General features: G+C 39.9%; 1 protein-coding gene across 3 annotated transcripts in view; it reads right to left on the reverse strand.

Annotated features, from left to right (window-relative positions):
* The window catches only part of FEZ2 (fasciculation and elongation protein zeta 2), a 42799-nt gene that overhangs the window by 2294 nt on the left and 22576 nt on the right, over nt 1-17929 (reverse strand). The window contains exons 6-8 of one of the 3 annotated variants that reach the window (XM_080923138.1): nt 6171-6251; nt 3932-4007; nt 998-1063 (exon numbers count right to left, since the gene is read on the reverse strand). In XM_080923138.1, coding sequence (XP_080779264.1) covers nt 998-1063; nt 3932-4007; nt 6171-6251 — 223 coding nt within the window. The remainder of the gene's footprint in view (nt 1-997; nt 1064-3931; nt 4008-6170; nt 6252-17929) is intronic. The other 2 variants (XM_080923139.1, XR_013975165.1) reach the window with 2 other exon arrangements.

A 17929-nucleotide genomic window follows, 5' to 3' on the forward strand; every position in this document is an offset into this window, starting at 1 on the left:
CTTCCAAGTCCAGTCAACTACACAATATTCAGATCTGGTTCATAAACAAATGTTACCTTTAGTTGTAAGCCCCCTGAACAGCATTCACTTTTTCTATGGCTGGGTGATGTCTACAGTCCCTTTGACTGAGGAGGTAGCATTTTTGCTCTTGGCAAAGAATGTTCATGACTAGTGATCTTCTGTCTTCTTTTCACTCCTTAGTATCTGCAGCCTGTGTGCTCTACTACTTAGGGCCCACAGCTCAACAGTAAGAAACCCTGACTTTCCCTCACCTTCTCTACCTAAAGCTTTGTCGTCTTCTCTGCCTCACTTGGTACTGTCCACAGTTCTCTTAGCTCTACCATCTGCCCTGGCACATCTGTCCTTCCTTTTCTATTGCCCTCAAGGTGACTAGAGACCACCCTTCCCGAGCTTCCCAGGATCAACATCTCATACCAGATACTCAGAAAGAGTAGTCAATGTCATTTTTAAACTTTTTTTTTTTAATTACTTTATTTTACTTTATCTTTTGAGACAGTGTCTCACTATGTAACTCCTGGCTGGACTAAAACTCTCTATATATACAAGATTGGAATAAACTCAGAGATCGACCTTCCTCTGCTCCAAAAGCTAGGATTAAAGGTGTACATAACCACACCCAGAGCCCGGGGTCTTTTTAATACACTCCTAATTCCTGCTCCAGTGAGTGTTCACCATTCAGCTCTGGGACGCCTTTCCAGCCCGGGATCTCAAACAGAAGCTAAGTTCTGTAAAGCCCTAATGCTAGTCATACACCATCTGTCTTTCTATCATCACTGGAATTAACAAAGCTGAGCATGCTTTTTATGTCAGCAAGAGGGCACATCTACTTACTAAGCATGGCCCCTCAGCCACTGCTCCCCTCTCAGTATACAGTTGGTTAACACTCCTCTCTCAGTATACAGTCGGTTAACAACTCTCCTCTTAGTATATAGTCAATAACAACTCCCCTCTCCGTATACAGTCAGTTAACACTCACCTCTCAGTATATAGTCAGTTAACAAGCTGGGAACTTTATCACTGTCCTCCTTCATGGCACGAAGAACTGTAGAACAAGAAAGACATGACAATAACTCAGGGTCCAGTTCAAAGTTCAACTTCATTTCACAGCTGTAGCCTCAGTGCAAATGAATGAAGTGGCGTAATTGATTCACAAACTACAGAATTTTTTCTGGATAGGAGAATACAGTAAAGGGCCAGTGTAGGAGGCAGGAAAGAGGTATGGACCATTTGTGGAGCATCTGCTTTGTTCCAGTAAATGCTGGAAAGTGAAAGACAGTACAGTGTGCACTTTGATGATCCCTACTACCCTTACAGGTCCTCAGAACTGGGGGATATTCTGAAGATTTAACTGTATTCTCCAAACATTAGACTAATAAGATTTAGTGAAAAAATTTAAAGATCAAATGAAGAAAGCCCTAGAAGGCAACAACCAGTATCTACTAAGCTCTGAACACCTTCTTTGCTAGGGAAGAAGATGAGGACCCATCTTATAAAAGGAGGTTTTGGGGTATGTGTGTATGTGTGTATGTGTGTGTGTGTGTGTGTGTGTGTGTGTGTGTGTGTGTGTATTCACACGCACACACACATAATTATATTGCTAGGATGAAACCCAGGGCTTCATGCATGCTAGACTAAGTGTGTTAACACTGAGGTACACAGGCCTGCCAGCCTGTTATTATGTTCTTGGTGAGTACCAAAACTGAAACAGCAGCTACTCAGAATCAGGTTTTAGGTCTTAGTTTTTAATCTAAATAACCTTGGCAAGAGACAGTTTCACAATTGTACCTTCACAGTTAATATTTCCCCTAGATGTATGAGAAGTCCCAAGTGTAGCTGTGAAATCAGCCCTCTGGGGCTTTTAACCCTGGCTTCACCACTTCTATAACTATGAATAGATACATTACCACCCCATGTACTAAACTCCTCGTCCATAACAGGATAATAATCGGGTCTATCTCAGAGGCTGGTGATCGCATGAGGATCCAGCTCCTCCTTATGAACAGATGCAGGGATGAGTGTGACTCTCTCGTGCCTGTGACTTTCTTCCCAAGCTTTTATGAGGGAGGTCACAGATGCATAAATAGCTTTTTCTCTATGCCAACAGCAGAGGCCCCTGTGCATCCAAATGTCTCCACCATCACAAAATCATCAAAACTATCTTAGAGTGGATATCATTCTGTCGCCCAAAGACGCCCAGAGACTCTACAATAAAATGTGTCCATCTAGGAAAATATCATCTTAGAATGTTCTACAAACTGCAATGACTGTCTGAGCTATTCTTCTTCTTTAGACAACTGTTGGGCTCAGCATTTCCAATTTCAGGCTTCAACCTTTTCCTTTTAAACTTCTCTATAATGTCACAGGCCAGGAGCTGGGGTCAGGGTGCAGTTGCCCAGAATTAAGAGATGCAGGCCAGTAACTAACCTACCCATCTTATGTGATCTTGGACACACACAAGCTCTTGCTGAAAACGAGAGGCTGGATACCCACCAGCTAAGCTCTGGCTTCTTCATCTTACACTGACTGGCATCACTTGGCTTACCTATATCTCAATATAAGACTTTTCGTGTACTGCTCACCATGAAAAAGTATGAACACCCAAGCTAAGCAGGTAGTGAGTGGCTTAGAGGAAGCTGCTTGTCCCCGTCTGACCTCCTGCCCATATGTCACCAACAGTATCCACTCACACTCACGTGACATGTGTTCGTAGTATCAACAAATCTAACCCTTTTATATTTTGTTTCTTTTGAGACAGGGTCTCACTCGGTGTAGCCAGAATGGTTAAATCTCGGGATTTCAGGGCAATCCTCCTACCTCAGCCTCCTTCCTCAGTGCTGGTTTACATAAGTGAGCCACAGGACTAGTGCTCAATCATTTCACTTTCTTTGTTTATGAAATTTGGACAACTGTGTTTGTTTGGTATGGGGTTTTTTGCCTACATGTATATCTGTATATCATATATGTGTCTGGCACCTCTGGAGGCCAGAAGAGGACATCAGATCTCCTGAAACTAGAGTTACAAACAGCTGTGAGCTGCCAAGTGGGTGCTAGAAATTGAACCTGGGTCCTCTGGCAAAGCAGCCAGTGTTCTTAACTACTGAGCCATCTCTCAGCCCATGCCAAGCTGAATTTGACTTGCTCCAAGTCAGATGCAATTTATTATTTACTATAGGGTAAATGAGAACACATTTTTATCATAATATTCCATTGCTACCAAGAGAGAGAAAGTGACTTCCAAGAATATCCCTGAAAATAGAATTACCAGGTTACAATGGCTGCTTAAGACAATTCTAAAACATACTCAATAGTGCATTTATTATTCTCACAGATCATTTTAAATTTATCCCACATACATGTAGAGAATCTGTCTGCTTCATTTGTTAATGTACCCAAAGTGCTCAGAAAATAGCCTGGCCCTCAGCAGACCCTAGCAATGCTTGCTGAGTGGATGCATGTTCTTAAAGTCTCACTGCTGACTTATAACAATTCTACAACTAGCTCTGCCTTCCTGTTACCCAGAAGGCGGGTGTTACACTACATCCCTATCACTCTCCTAGTCAATCACTAAGTCACGAGAGCCACAAAGCATTTTACTCAGTTACAGACAGACTTGCTTTCATGCATGATCATGGAGATTCAACTTACATGCTTTCTAAAATTAAAAAAAAAACAAACCTCAGCTTACAAATATTTCAAAAAAACCAAATATTTCAAAAATTAAGGGGAAAAATTCAAACAACACTTGAGTCAGCACTACATTTGACACTATAGTTATTTATTGTCCTAAGAATTAAGGAAAGCATCCTTCATTTACCAACCTACACTGACAAATAAAAATAAAATTTAGAAAACCAAGAGTTCAGGAACAGCAAAAGTCAAACAGTAAGTTGTTTAAATATTTTTAGCTCACTTTTTGTTAATATTTGAAGATCTTCAACAGACGGTGGGCCATTCTTTTTCTCATAAGGGATGACTGTCGTCAAATACTGCCAAATTAAAAAAAAAAAAAAAATCATTCAGGCTGAATGAATTTACATTGTAACAGAAGCATGGCTGCTTTGGAAGTGGGTACACAGGCACAGGCAACTGTCCCCACTGCCTCAGTCTTTCTGATGGAGCTCATTTTTCTCCCCAAGTCTACCTGCTGTGTACAAGTCTCCTGTCAACATGAGTAAGAGCCTTCCTACAGCTCAGGCACTGAGCCCCGCACAGGGTGAGGTCTGAGGACAGCTACCTCACTTGCTCATTTTTAATGTGAACTCTTATCTAGCACTCTCCTTGCATGTTTTTCAACACAATTTCAAAACACTCATTAAACTACAGCATAGTTTTAACATCACTATACAAATCTCTGGCTGTCACACCGTTCCCTTTCTTTCAGAACATTCTTATCCCAGGTGAAAACAATATTCAACTTGAATAACATGACAATGTCTCAGAACACAAACCAACTTCTTCCAGACACTGAGAATAAAGACTCACTTCCCGGACAATTACTGAAACATAATTAATATGTTACGTGATTGTGTAAGTACATATAAATGGCCTTAAATATTATCGATAAGATAATAGAGAAAGAATGGCCACAAAGGTAAATGAATAACAAAAATCATCTCTGAATTTGTGACAAATTGCCCAGCTAATTCATGCCCTCAAAATGCTCATGATTATTACACTTGGTCTAAAGAACAAAAAGGGAAGGAAAAGTCTCATGAAAGAATTCCAGAAACTACTGTGTAGCACCCTCTGTCCTATATACATCAGAGCAGTTTGCAAAAGCTCACACTGAAAGTGTCCGAGATCCTGTCCTTGAGCTTCTGCAAGCCTGTCAAAATTCATTCTCAACCCCATTTCTGTTCCTAATTCCCACAGACTCTATGCTTCTATAAATAACTAAAAAATTAAGATAAAGAAAGTTGCTAAACAAATAATAATTGGTAGGCCTGGGACCCAGACAATAGTTAAAACGAGCTGTTCAACTTTTTGAAATCTCAGAGCCTCACATCCTCTGGGTAAGGCTCAACTGTACAGTCAAGTATATTTATATATATATGTATATATATATATATATATATATATATATATATATATATATATATATATATCCCCAAAACTCCAATGAAGTGCTCACCTGAGCTTTTCTCATGGTATCAAGCAATGTGAAAAAGCATCAGGAGTCTATGCCTTGGCCCATATGCCCACCTCCTCATGAGCCAGGTCAATTGTAGGTTATTTTTCCACCTTACAGGTTGAGGGAGGCAAGTGGCACAGAATAAAAACTAGAATTCAACCATCCCCAAAGAGCCTCCCTATTAGCTATGAATGTCAGTGTGAGCCTGCCTACTTTAATACCAATTCTCTCTCCTCTTGAGTGATACACAAAAACCTTCTGAAGAATCTCTAGGCATTGGGTTCTTTTGATAAACTTTCTACATCTTACAGTGGCATGCCTTCTTATTCAGCCAAGACCTGGCCTACTAGAGTGTCTTAGTCAGATAGAATTTTCAAATAGGGAAAGATAATTTCAAATATATTCACCAATATATACTTTCCTATGTTTGTGACCCTCCTTTGAATTATGCAAAACTCTAAATATACACCAAGTTGCTACACATCTGAGTATGTAGTCTCACAGCATGTAATTCTTTATCCATGATGTCTTACTATTTACTTGGCTGACAACTGAACTGCCTCACTATACAATATGCCCAACTTCAAATAAAAGAGGTAAAATATGATCTCTGCACCTAAGACTCTAATCTCAAAGGCAACAAGCTCTGGCCACATTCTCCTTAGAATGAGATTCTTTTCTAAATTTTTAGGAAAAAATTTTAGAATCATGTTCCAGTTCAGTTGTTTTCACTATCATGCAAGCTATTACAATAGTATATTAATAACTATTTGTTGAAGTTGGGCATGAAAATGGGGCCCTGAAACCTGCTTAAGAATGCAGTTCATCTGTTGACCAATCTAAATACTTTTTCCCCAAAGAAAGATTCTGTTCATTGCTGTTCGTAGATAGACAGACAAAATGAACCTGCACTTCTTCCCTCTCAGCCATGCTCCTACTAAATTAGTAAAAGTGCCAACTGTCAGGGCCCTCACAGAAGAACAAGCAGAGGGTGAGGAAAATAAGGATAATAGAGCACCTGTTTCTCTCCACCTGAGTTTCCAAAGGTGTGGCGGAGGCCATTCTGAATGACATTTGAGATCCCTTCCATGCTGAAGCGCTAAAGGCAGCAGTACATGACCCGGGAAGAATAGGACAGAGAAAGAAGTTCAGAGACTATTAGTGGAATGTTCCATGATAACTTTCTGTGCCCAACAGACAAGCAGTTAGAAAATGCCCTCATTTTATTAAAAAGTTTACTGAACAATTCTTTTTTTTTCCCCATGTTCCAATAAAACTTTATGTGGCACATCCTGATTAAGTTTAATAATATTTAACAGATTCTTTTAAGAACATGAATAATTATAACAGTTCTCCGTGAACTTGAGGTGAGTCAGCAGCATGTCCCTTTGCTCTAAAAAGTAAGGCTTCCTTCTGAGGACAAATGGCACACAAGGAGCGGTGGCACAGTTCTTAAGACACTGCTTGTCCATATTTTATTGGAAGCTTGACTGCTTAAGCCTTCCCAACTTCCCTATTCTGAGCCAAAGTTTGTCTTTCCACCACCAGTTTGGGGAGATGAACCTGATGTGGCAGATGAACATGCTGCTACTCAGACTACCGACTGCTCCCACTCTCTCCAGGCACCTGCCGCTGCCTTGCTGCGGAAAACGTGAATTGGAGCACGGCACATGCCTCCTGGGGAGCAGAATGGATCCCACTCTAACAGCTGAGCTCCCCGAAAATGTATCCACTCTGTTTCTAGAAAACAACTGCAACTGATTTCTCCTGACAGCCTCTAAGACTTCATAGAATTCATTCACCGCACTCATGGGGGACTGTCTCTTCTCTCAATGACCTATCTTGGTTTGTAACCAGTCTGGAATCACTGAGGCACACTGGCAACTATCTAGCTGCTGAATCACAGGCAGCAGACATTCTTAGAGCATGAGTAACCAAAGGAAAGGCTCCTGAGGAAGTTGTACTCTGAATCACCGGATGGTGCTTTTCCCCCTGGAATTTCAGGGGGAAAGTTGAACCAGTAAACACACTGAAGGAATAAACTTAAAGGTATTCTCCAGGTCCTCAGGAAGCCACAGAAATGTTTTCTGCTCTCAGACAATGTATACATTAATCCCAGTGACCTCAAAGTGTGGCCCAGGCACAATCTGAGAGACACTGAAATTCTCCTAGAGGTACATGAACTCAAAATTAATATTAGATGTGGCTTGTCTTACTTTTAAATCACTACTGTGATGAATCATGTACAATGTTAGGCTTCATACAATTGCTTTCAAGGACATCATGTACTCTGGCCATATACACCACTGCAATTTACTCAGACCACTACAACATACAGTGTACTATTCCAGAGAGTGGACTGAGGACAGAGTGGAGCTGAGACTCATGTCCTTCAGCCACACGGCACATCAACAAGACAGAAGAAACAAGCACCAATGACATTTTTCTAACCAACCCTTAAAGTTCTATTCAATGAAAACTTACCACTTATGTAAGAATGGATCATCTAACTTTGATACTTTGAATGAATCCATCTTTTATTAGTTTTAACTTTTACTACAGTAGATATTGACCAATGCAATTATGTATGAGTATGCTTTGAGGCCCTCAATAAATGTTAAGAGTGTAAAGATGATGAACAAAGAGCTGAGAAACACAAAGAGCATTACCCTGAAGGGAGCAGACTATTGTTCCCTGGCCCAGCCACACCAGGCAACCAATGGCACTGTAGGAAATCTGAGTCCACCTACACTGGCCTTGTGGGAGCTGTTCAGCATGCCCCTCCTTCTCCATCACCCTCCTGTCCCGACATTTCCAGACCTAGACCCATACACAGTTTTACATTGGTGAGAATCAATGACTTAGCCAAGAGACATCCATGGTTCCTCACTCTGCTGAGAATGTAACTATTACTTTTGATGGAGGAGTCTGCTTTTACAAGAGAAATCTATATAACATAACTATTTCTGTGGATTCTTCACACACCACTATTTTATAATTTGTTCCTTGCTTACAAAACAGGTATTCAAAGAGATGACATCACAGGCTCCAGAGCCAACAATAAAGATGATTTTCAAGTAAACAAATCAGCTCATTAGTTAGATATGTTCCCATGGAAAAAGACAAGAAAGAATGCTTGCTTCCAGTCTGCATCACCTAGCTCCATTCTCTGAGGAAATGATAACGCCAGATGCAAACTCAGAAAACCTCAGCTGCATAAAAGAAGTTAGAATTCACATAACAAAACTATTTGGAAAGTACAGTCCAAATTCATCAGCTTAATTTTCCCAATCAAAAACTAATTAGAATCACAGAAGAAGAAAAAAAGAAAAGCAAGACAGGTCAATGTATGTTTATAAGATGCATATGCGATTTCAGTTTTTCTTCTTCAGCACACAGATTTGAACACTGCTGGACTATCTCAACTAAAAGAAACCTGGCTGTTTGTGAGAGATAACTTTCACACCATCAGGATTCTAGCTTGATACAAAGAAGGGAAAAGGCAACCCCAGGAAATAAGAGCAAGCTGGAAACCATCTACTGATGCTAGCAGAAGAAGCTGAAGTTCAAGTTTCTCAACAGATCTGCTGCTGTGCTTGGGCCAGTAGCCACAGCCAAGGGGCCCAGCCCCTCAGTACTCCCCAGCCAAAAGCCAAGCCAGAGTAGCTATGTGGCAGATGGCAGGATTCCACCTCACCTTGTGCCCCTGCAAAATATCTTCTAAATAGACAGTCAATAGACTTTAGGAATGTAGGTATATGTACCTTCAGTCTGTGTGTGTGTGTGTGTGTGTGTGTGTGTGTGTGTGTGTGTGTGTGTGTATAAGAGAGACAGGGGAAGGAAGGAGAGAGAACACACAAAAACTAGTTAACAGCTATGGCTAAGAACTAATTGCTCCAGCCACTATCAACAGCAGCCTCCCTGGAAAGGCACAATTTTCCCCTTCCCTCTTTCCCAGCCTCTTTTCTATAGGTGCAATCCTCAACCTACTTTCCCCAGAGTCATCTTTGACACTGAAGTCCAATGGTATTTCAGATCCCTCTGAGATTTCTATGAATCACTGCTCCCCAGCCCTTTTCTCTACATTCATTTGCAAGTATCCCACTGTCTCTGCCTAGTGTTCTCGGGATTTCAACCCCATTTTGTCCCATGTACTATCTCTAGACATTTCGCACGTCTATACTTTAGTTTTTCAACCATCACACCGTGTACGTGTTTGTGAGTGTGTGTGTATATGTGTGTATTTGCACACATGTACATGCCTGTCTGTCCACTGTGTCAGTAAAAGGATCTTAGGGCACTGTCAGGACTAGCCTCAAACTCCTGGCCTCGAGCCATTCTTCTTCAATCTCCGAAGGATCAGCTCAACAGACACAGGCCAAAAGCTACTGTGCCCAGCCATTCATGGTTCTTTTAATGGAAGATGCAGGGCACAATATGTGAAGAAAGATGGACAGGGTGGGGGGGGGGCACAGAGAGATTGGTTAAATCAAATTTTCATAAGTTCAATAGAAACAGTCAGATCATGTACACATTTATGTCCCTAAAAACACAGCCTTGTCGTCATCATGTGAAGACTCAGAGGATGGCCTGAGCCACAAGACTCTGTGGCAGTGGTTAGCTGTGGTTCTCAACCTTCCTACTGCTGTGACTCTTTCTTCATATTGTGGTGACCCACAGATATCAAATTATGTTCGTTGCTACCTCATAACTGTAATTGTGCTATTGTTATAGATCACAATGTAAATATCTGACATGCAGATGATTTTGGCAGCCCTCGTGGAAGGGTTGTTCAACCCGCTAGGAGACCATGACCCACAGATTGAGATCTACTAAACTAGAGCAACTCCTACTCATGATAATAAAACGTGCAGATTTTCACATGAATCCAGGAGTTGTGTGCCAGTCAAAAGTATCTGGAATCAGAAATTAAAAAAAAGAAAAATGTAATGTCATCTTGGGCATTACAAATCAAAAAGTCAGAGTCTAAATCAGGGATCTGGGTCTTCTTCCAGCTCTACCATAGTGTAGTGTGAACACTGTGACTCACCCTCTGAGGCCTGAGACATGGTGAAGACTTCACCATGTCTACGTTCAAGAGATATAATTTGAAGGACTTCTGATTTAAATATTCTATGAATATACAAATTACCTCAACCAAAAAGATACTTATTTTTCAAGGAGGCAAATCAAATCAAAGCTGCACACACATCACAACATGCACACACAAATTATCCATCAGATAACCATTAGGCTGTAACAGACACAGAATGACAGAAGTTCACAGATAACATGTCAACAGCCTACTGCCATGGCTTTGTTTCTTTATGAGGAAATGAGTTTGTTTTCAAGACAGAGACAGGGACTCCTACATCTCTCCATCACAATGACTTCCCCAGGTTATAGGAAGGGCTTGTAAATTTACCTGCTACACTCCATGTGTGACACCCTGGACACCAGAAGCCAAGAGCCTCCAAACGGGGAAAAGACTTACCATAGAACAAGAAAAGAGAAAATGACCCAAAAGGAAAAAAAAAAAAAAAACATCTAAGAGTGAGCAGAGGCTGGTGGCATGATGAGACACAAAAGTAATGATCAGAGAAGTGAAGCATGGAGTCCTGAGCATTTCTACCTGGAACCAAATCTAGGAAATCAAAGGAGATGAACAAAGTCGGCAAAACACCGCAGGGGCATGATTTGTAAGGAGACGCAGCAACTAGCAACTGAAAACTAAACGCCCAGGCTGATCAAAGGAGCAGCAGAACGTCATGAGGCAGAAGGATAAGAGAATTACAGCAAGGGAAGGGAATGGAGGATGGGAAGAACTGGAAAGAACTCCAGAGACCAAGAATAGAGCCTGCCTCTCAACTGCTCCTTTAAAAAAAAAAAACAACACAAAACCAAATTTAAGAAAAAAAACACATATTTGGATAAATTTTAGAAGATAAAGTTTCTGAGGCAAATTAGAATGACTTTTTAAAAGTATCATGTCACCGAGAAATGCTTCACTTACAACCTGGAAACAAGAAGAAGTATTATTAGTGGATATGGTGCTAACCTGGACCAGGGTAAGGACTCTTTCCACAGCTAAATTTCTGAAGTGACAGGGAAGGTGGGGAGAAGGAGTAAGGGGCATTTCTCTGCTCACCATTTCTCAAACTGAGGGGTCACAGCATGACAAAGCACTGGCTCAAGTCTCAAGGCAATGAATACCAAAGACAGGAATAATGCTAGAGATCTGTTATATTTTAATTAAAAATGAATCATTAAAATTAATGAAAATATTACAAGTGGCAGGAGCCAGTTTCCCCTCCTTTCAACTTAGCATTCCCACTTAACAAAGCAGAAAATTCAAATGGCCCAATGCAAAAATGATACAGTGTGGAAGGTTCTGGTTCTGTTATCTCCCATGGCATCTTTAGGAAGGAGTTCATAGTTCCACAAAATGCCTTGCTAGGAATTTGCATGAACCCTTATATAGGCAGGAAGGTGATTCAGCATTACAGTATTTACCTTATTGTTGCCCTTGTTACAGACAAAATACCAAAGTCATGTAGCAAGGCTGGGGGAAGGAAGCGGTTATTCGACATAGAATACAGTCTCCAGCAACATGAACTATTCAGATGTCTCTGACCATTTCCTTCCCTGACAAGAGTATAAATTAAGAATCTCAAAAACATCTATTCTCTGGAAACTTTCTTCAGGAGCAACAATCACAGTGTAAGCAAGATCTAAAAGATAAAGGAGGTAAGAGCTTTGAGCCCATGTACAACCTGTCTGCGTGGCTCAAAAGAAGGAAAGCCAAGCCATTTCTGGCTCTTCCCTCTAGAGAGTTCTGCACCTCTAGAGAATTCTCCACCCCCCTACATAACTCTCTCTGTGCCTGCTATTTCTTTGAGCCAAGGCCTCTGTAGAACTAACACTTGTTTTCAAGATTCGGCAATAAGAATATTGTTAATATATTTCCTGGAGCTGTTGTGCAGTTTAAAATGAAGTAATACACAGGAAGAATGCAGCAATAAGATTAGGAAAGATCAATATTTTTGAAAAGCCTGGACTCTATTCATTTAGAGGGGATGCTGGAATAACACTTAGTCATCATTTCTAAAAGAAATCATGACATCTTCTTACATGTGTCCAGAACAACAGAAACTGCATCAAGTCCAAATAGAAATAAGATAACTAAGAAACTCTAGGCTCCTGACTACAGGCCATAGTAGAACAGACTGGAGACCACAAAAAGAAATAATCTTGAACACAAGATCTAGAAATCAGCTAAAGCTGTGAAGGTCTTTCTGAACAGTTAAGAGACTCTGACTGCAAACTCAGTCAGTAAGAACCAGACATGATGTTAGGTTTTATTCTGTGCTTTCTATAGTTCTGTTACCAACTCTTTCTATGTAGGACATTTTTACCAGCCCAACTAATTTCACAAACAACAAAAATATCCAACACAGGGCAAAGCAAAGCTAAGAAGACCAGGAGACTAGAGCTATTTCTGCCTGAGTGTCTGTTCTATGCCTAACCTGAACCAATCCACACAGGTCTCTAGACAGAGCAGCTTCCAAACTTACAGTGCCAAAGCTATGTCGGAAAAAAAAAAAAAAAAAAAAAAAGGTTAAAAAGTTAAGGGAAGCTTTTTATCTCCTCTTCTTACTCTCATCTGCCCTTCTGCCATTAATATTCCTATACTTGCGGAACTCAAAAGAGGGTGAACTATGACTGGAGAGAGTGGTTAAAAGTCAAATAGTTTCAATGTAAATTGTAAAGTTTAAGAGAATTTCACCAAAGTTTCTTTTCAAGACCCCTTATATCCAAGTTTGAAAACTTGAATTATCCAAAGCAGATAAATACTAACACTAACTTTTAGGAGATATTCTTCAAAATAAAGGAAAGCATAAAGCTGGGAGCATACAGCCTCTGCCTGCCATATGTGAAGCCCTAGGCTTAAACCAAAAGCAAGGAAGAAAAGAAGGAGAAAGGGTAGGGAAAGAACGAGAGAAGAAATGAGGACCAGGAGGAGGGAGGGAAAGAAAAAGGGGAAAGGAAGAAAAGGAAATGCTGCCAATTATCATCCACAAATTACTGTTGAAAATATATTAATATCTGCATTTGAGGATACAAGGCAACTTTATCCTTTCATGGAGAACCGTTTAAAAAGGAAAGGATTGATCAGCACATTCTCCACTCATTTTCTGTTAAATCATCTTTTACCACTATGTAGGAAAACTGTGCCCAGACAACATCCAACACAGTTATTCAATTTATTCATTTCCAAACTAGAGACAACTGGTCTACCTACCAGGTACCTTGCTTAGCTACAGCTTAGACACACAGAGGGCAAAGGTCTATTGTTGGGCCAGGATCCTGTGAGGCTTGAAGATAGATTGGTCAATATATGGCCATCTTGTAAGCTAAACTCAGGCTACTGAAGAAGTGGCAAGTGACAAACTCTTAGGACAAAACACAGCAATATTTTATGTGAATTATATGTTGTGGTCTGTCCATTCAAATCTAAATTGAGTTTATATTTTCCCTCCAAATTTTAAAAAATATTTTATTTTAGAATTTATATTTCTTTTATATTAGAATATTTAGAAAATATTCTTCATATGTATGTGAACCATATGCATGAAATGCCCTTGGAGGCCAAAAAGATCATTAGATCCCATAAACTAGAGTGAGAAATAGCTGTGAACCAACTGATAAGGGTGCTGGAAATGTTCTTAACTATTGAGCCCTCTCTCTTTAGTTCCTTTCCCCCACATTAAGTATACTCAATTTAAATATGGAACTAGCCAGCTGTTTCTGTAAAAGGTCAGAGAGCCAGTTGTTTCTGAAAAAGGTCAGAGACTAAGTATTTTAGGCTTTGCTAGCCACAGAGCCTCCAGTGAAACTCTTTAACTCTGTCTCCACAGTATAAAAAGAGTCACAGGTGCTAAGTAGATGAACAGATATGGCTGTGTTTCAGTAAAACTATTTATGAACTAAACTGAGAAGGAATTTGGGGCAGAAGCAATTTGCTTTACTACCTTTGCAAAGGTTCAATTTAAAAATTCCAAATTAAAGAAAGAAAAAAGAGGGTCTCGGGTACTTTAATTTTTCCAAACAAAAGCCAAAGTTTCGAGTAGATATGTCAGAATATACCTTTTAGGGTGAGAACTAGAATTAAAATAATTTCCAAGATATCTAATAGTGGCTGTCTAAATGAAAACAAAATTCTCTTTCCTCAATGTCAATTTTGAACAAAATTAAATGGGAAACTATCACTGGGGGTACTCTTGCAAGACAAGAAGAATTAAAGAAAATTTGGCCAATAGTCATAATAAGAGGTATATCAGAATCAATGCATCTATGGGAGAAAACGTATCCCAGGAAGAGCTTCTTGCATCTGCCTAGCTCTTCTCCATCTTTAAGCAATCATCTTTTCAACTTCAAAAGCAGTGATGTAGGATCAATTATAATCACGTTTCCTGTTTTCTCTAGAACTTATAAGTTATCACTTGCTAATCTCCCAAACATTATTAGAGGCAAGCTTACCAAATTATACCAGTTAATATATTTTTATTGTGTTGAGAGTAATAAGACTTTAAACTCTCTAGAAAGTTCAAAGTGATCAGGCCAAGTAGAAAAGATAACTAAAGAGTCATATTTTTGCAGCCAGAGACGGGAAGTAAGGTACCTACCACCTGTCCTATAAACCAAAGATTCATGGTTCTGGAAGGGTATGTATGTCCCTTTTTATCCACACAATTACAGAGGCAGGTAAGCAACAGTGGCTTTCAAACTTGAGATAATTCTGCAGGTATAGGATCCACTGAATGAAAACATATCCTGGAATATTTCACCTTGGTTTTGTACCCAATGGAACTGCCTCTAAAAATTAATGATCTGTGAAAATGTCTGGTATAAATAGGAGCCTGGTTCTCCTACTCCATCCCCCACCAGAAAAATAAATCCTGGGGAAATAATATTAATTCAAATCCAAACGCCAAACATTGTGGGAGTCAATCTGTATTCACTGGAGGGGGGTGAGGCACTCATCAACTGCAAATGTGCCCTTCAGGAGCCTGCACTGTGTATGACATGGAGATGGGAGCCAATGACTACAACACAACATGGAACTGCAGTAGCTGAAGAATTTCCTCCTCAAAAATACCTACAAAAACCACCTCAATTATGACATCACAAGCAACACAGGAAGGGATACAAATAGATCAAACCACAGCTTCCTACCAAGTCAGTAAAATTTAAAAGGCCAATCAGACCTTTACTTCTGGGAAGTACTGGCAAACAGTCTCTCACATTGTTAACAATGTGAAGACCTAGAAATCCTATTAATTTCAATGAGTCTGTGTGAGTCATTGGTTCCACAATATAACCATGGTTTCACAATATAAATGTCAGATTCCTGTGAGAGATCTCCGAGCAGAATATCTAGTAAGTAGAGGGTCATATACAATAACTAACATTACTCACGGTATACAGTAATCTTAAAACACAGTATGTCATTTAACCTGAAACTTCAAAGTTTCTACATCCAGACTGGCTGAACAGGATTCAAAGATTCTTAGCCCAGGACCCTTGATTCATATGCTACTTAGCCTCTGTGGAGCTGTTACCTGAAACAAAGATTCAAGACACAAATGTAGATCATTAATCTCTTAATTTATCCAACAGAAATGCACTAGGTACTGGACATAAAAACACCAAGAAAGCAAAGTTAAACGTCGTATCGTCAAGAAAGCACCACAGAGATGGGCATACAAACACACAAGATTGGTATTGCGATGGCACTAGAAGTAATAAAAATGGATCATACTAACCCCAAGAGAGGAGGCACCTAGTCCATTCTGTGTTGAAGGAGGAGTCCTTAAAGAAGGTTCAAAGAAAGGAAGGCAATGAATGCTTAACCATAATTTCTGAAGGATAAGTTTAAAAACACAGGAAGGGAAGGGGAAAGGGTCAGGTGAGGGAAGGCCTGCTGCATAAAAGTATGGTGAAACATAAAGAAGCACGCCTTCACCTGGGTACCAGACTGCCATCCTGCAAAGCTGAATCACCACCAGACCAGCCTCTACCACCCACGTGTTGCTCCAGGTGCTCAAAACAAGCAGCATCAAGCCTTCCACTGCCCCAAATCACACTTCTCCAAGACTGACTCTTCTAAATGTCCTTCCAAACTTAGATAGGGAGAAGGGCTGACAAGCCTCTGCCAATCCCTGACCACAGCAGAGAAGCAACCACCACATTCACACTGACTCAGCTGCAGCTCGACCATCTTATCTCAGCCAGCACTGTTTCAAGGCATCTGCTTCCACTGACGTCATAAAGGCCGAGCATTGTTTCTATTGGTCTTTTCCCTTAGAATCGGTGCTCAATGCACAAGCCTGGCCTGGTTTAGTCTCAACTGTATCTCGGACAGTGCATATTCCACAAACCTGCCAAATGAATGCACACTGCCATACCTTACCTCATGGATATCACTACTTTAAAAGTTAACACTCAAACCAAGGTAACATTTCATTTTTATAAGACATGAATTATTTCCTTTATTGTTTAATGCAATCTCATGCCAGGATAAAATATTCTAATTCTCTAGACAGTAGCCCTAACACTTCCTCCAATATATTTCTTAGGCAAATGTTTGAAACAAATATGCTGAAGGACAAGAGCTGAACAGTCTAACCCTGATCTATCCCAGCCAGACACTTTATCAGAGTTCACTATCTGGACCTGAGAGCAAGTTGACCATTATGGAAATTCTACACCACCTATAAGTGGGTATATATGTTTCAAAGCACTGTTAAAAACAAAAGGAAGATATTCCACACTCAGGGAAACATTCTAATGCACTGGTGAGAGGGAAAACAGTGATGTCACTGGCAAAACAGGCAATCTATGGAGGTACCAGTTTTTGAATTGGTATTGCTGATGCTAGTCCACTTAGTGAGTTACGTGCCACAAACACGTTACATAAAGTATCTCAGAAGGAATTCCTCTAGCAACCTGCTGACCCAAATGGCTGCTCCGATTTAAAGGTCTTCTGTGCACCACCTACAACTATCTTCCAAATCACCAGGTTTGGGCTGTCTGTGTTACAGACAAGACAGTTTTTCTCTGGCATTCTGAGCTAAAAGAAGACATAGAAAACACGTTTGAGAGTTGAGCCGTGCCATTACTGCTCTGATTGAAGTTTTTAACACAAATAGTAGATCGGGACCAGGAAGCAACTTCACGAGTTCAAATATTATGAAAATAAAATAGCGTTTTATATGACTTTATTACAAGACCAATAAAGGTTTAACTATAAACCCCCTGCTGTCCTGACAAATCCAGTTCTCAGCATAAATACTGTACAAAATTACACAATGGAGCCATGCTAACCCTATTTATATGGGAATTACAAAAAGAAGTCTTTAAACCCCTCTAGGGATAAATTTGTTTTTCTCAGCCTAGTGCTAACACAATAAATAGAGGATTTGCATGTAATCCTTGACACCAGTCATGGAGAAATTACCAACCATGCTAGGATTTACCAATTAAACATCTCACTTAATCCCACACCATAATAGGCAACTTAAAATAGGTATAATTTTTATTAAAATACTACATACAAATAAAAATATTATCCTTGATATTTTAAAGTAAATGTTCCTGGACATTATAGTCAAACAAATACTAAATAAAGATCCTTTCAATTAGTACTTTCAAAAACTAAATTCATCAGAATCCTTCAACATGAATTTATAAGTTCGACTCTTTCTAGAAGTCTAT

Source organism: Micromys minutus, assembly GCF_963924665.1.
Source record: "Micromys minutus genome assembly, chromosome: 1".
Lineage (NCBI taxonomy): Eukaryota > Metazoa > Chordata > Mammalia > Rodentia > Muridae > Micromys > Micromys minutus.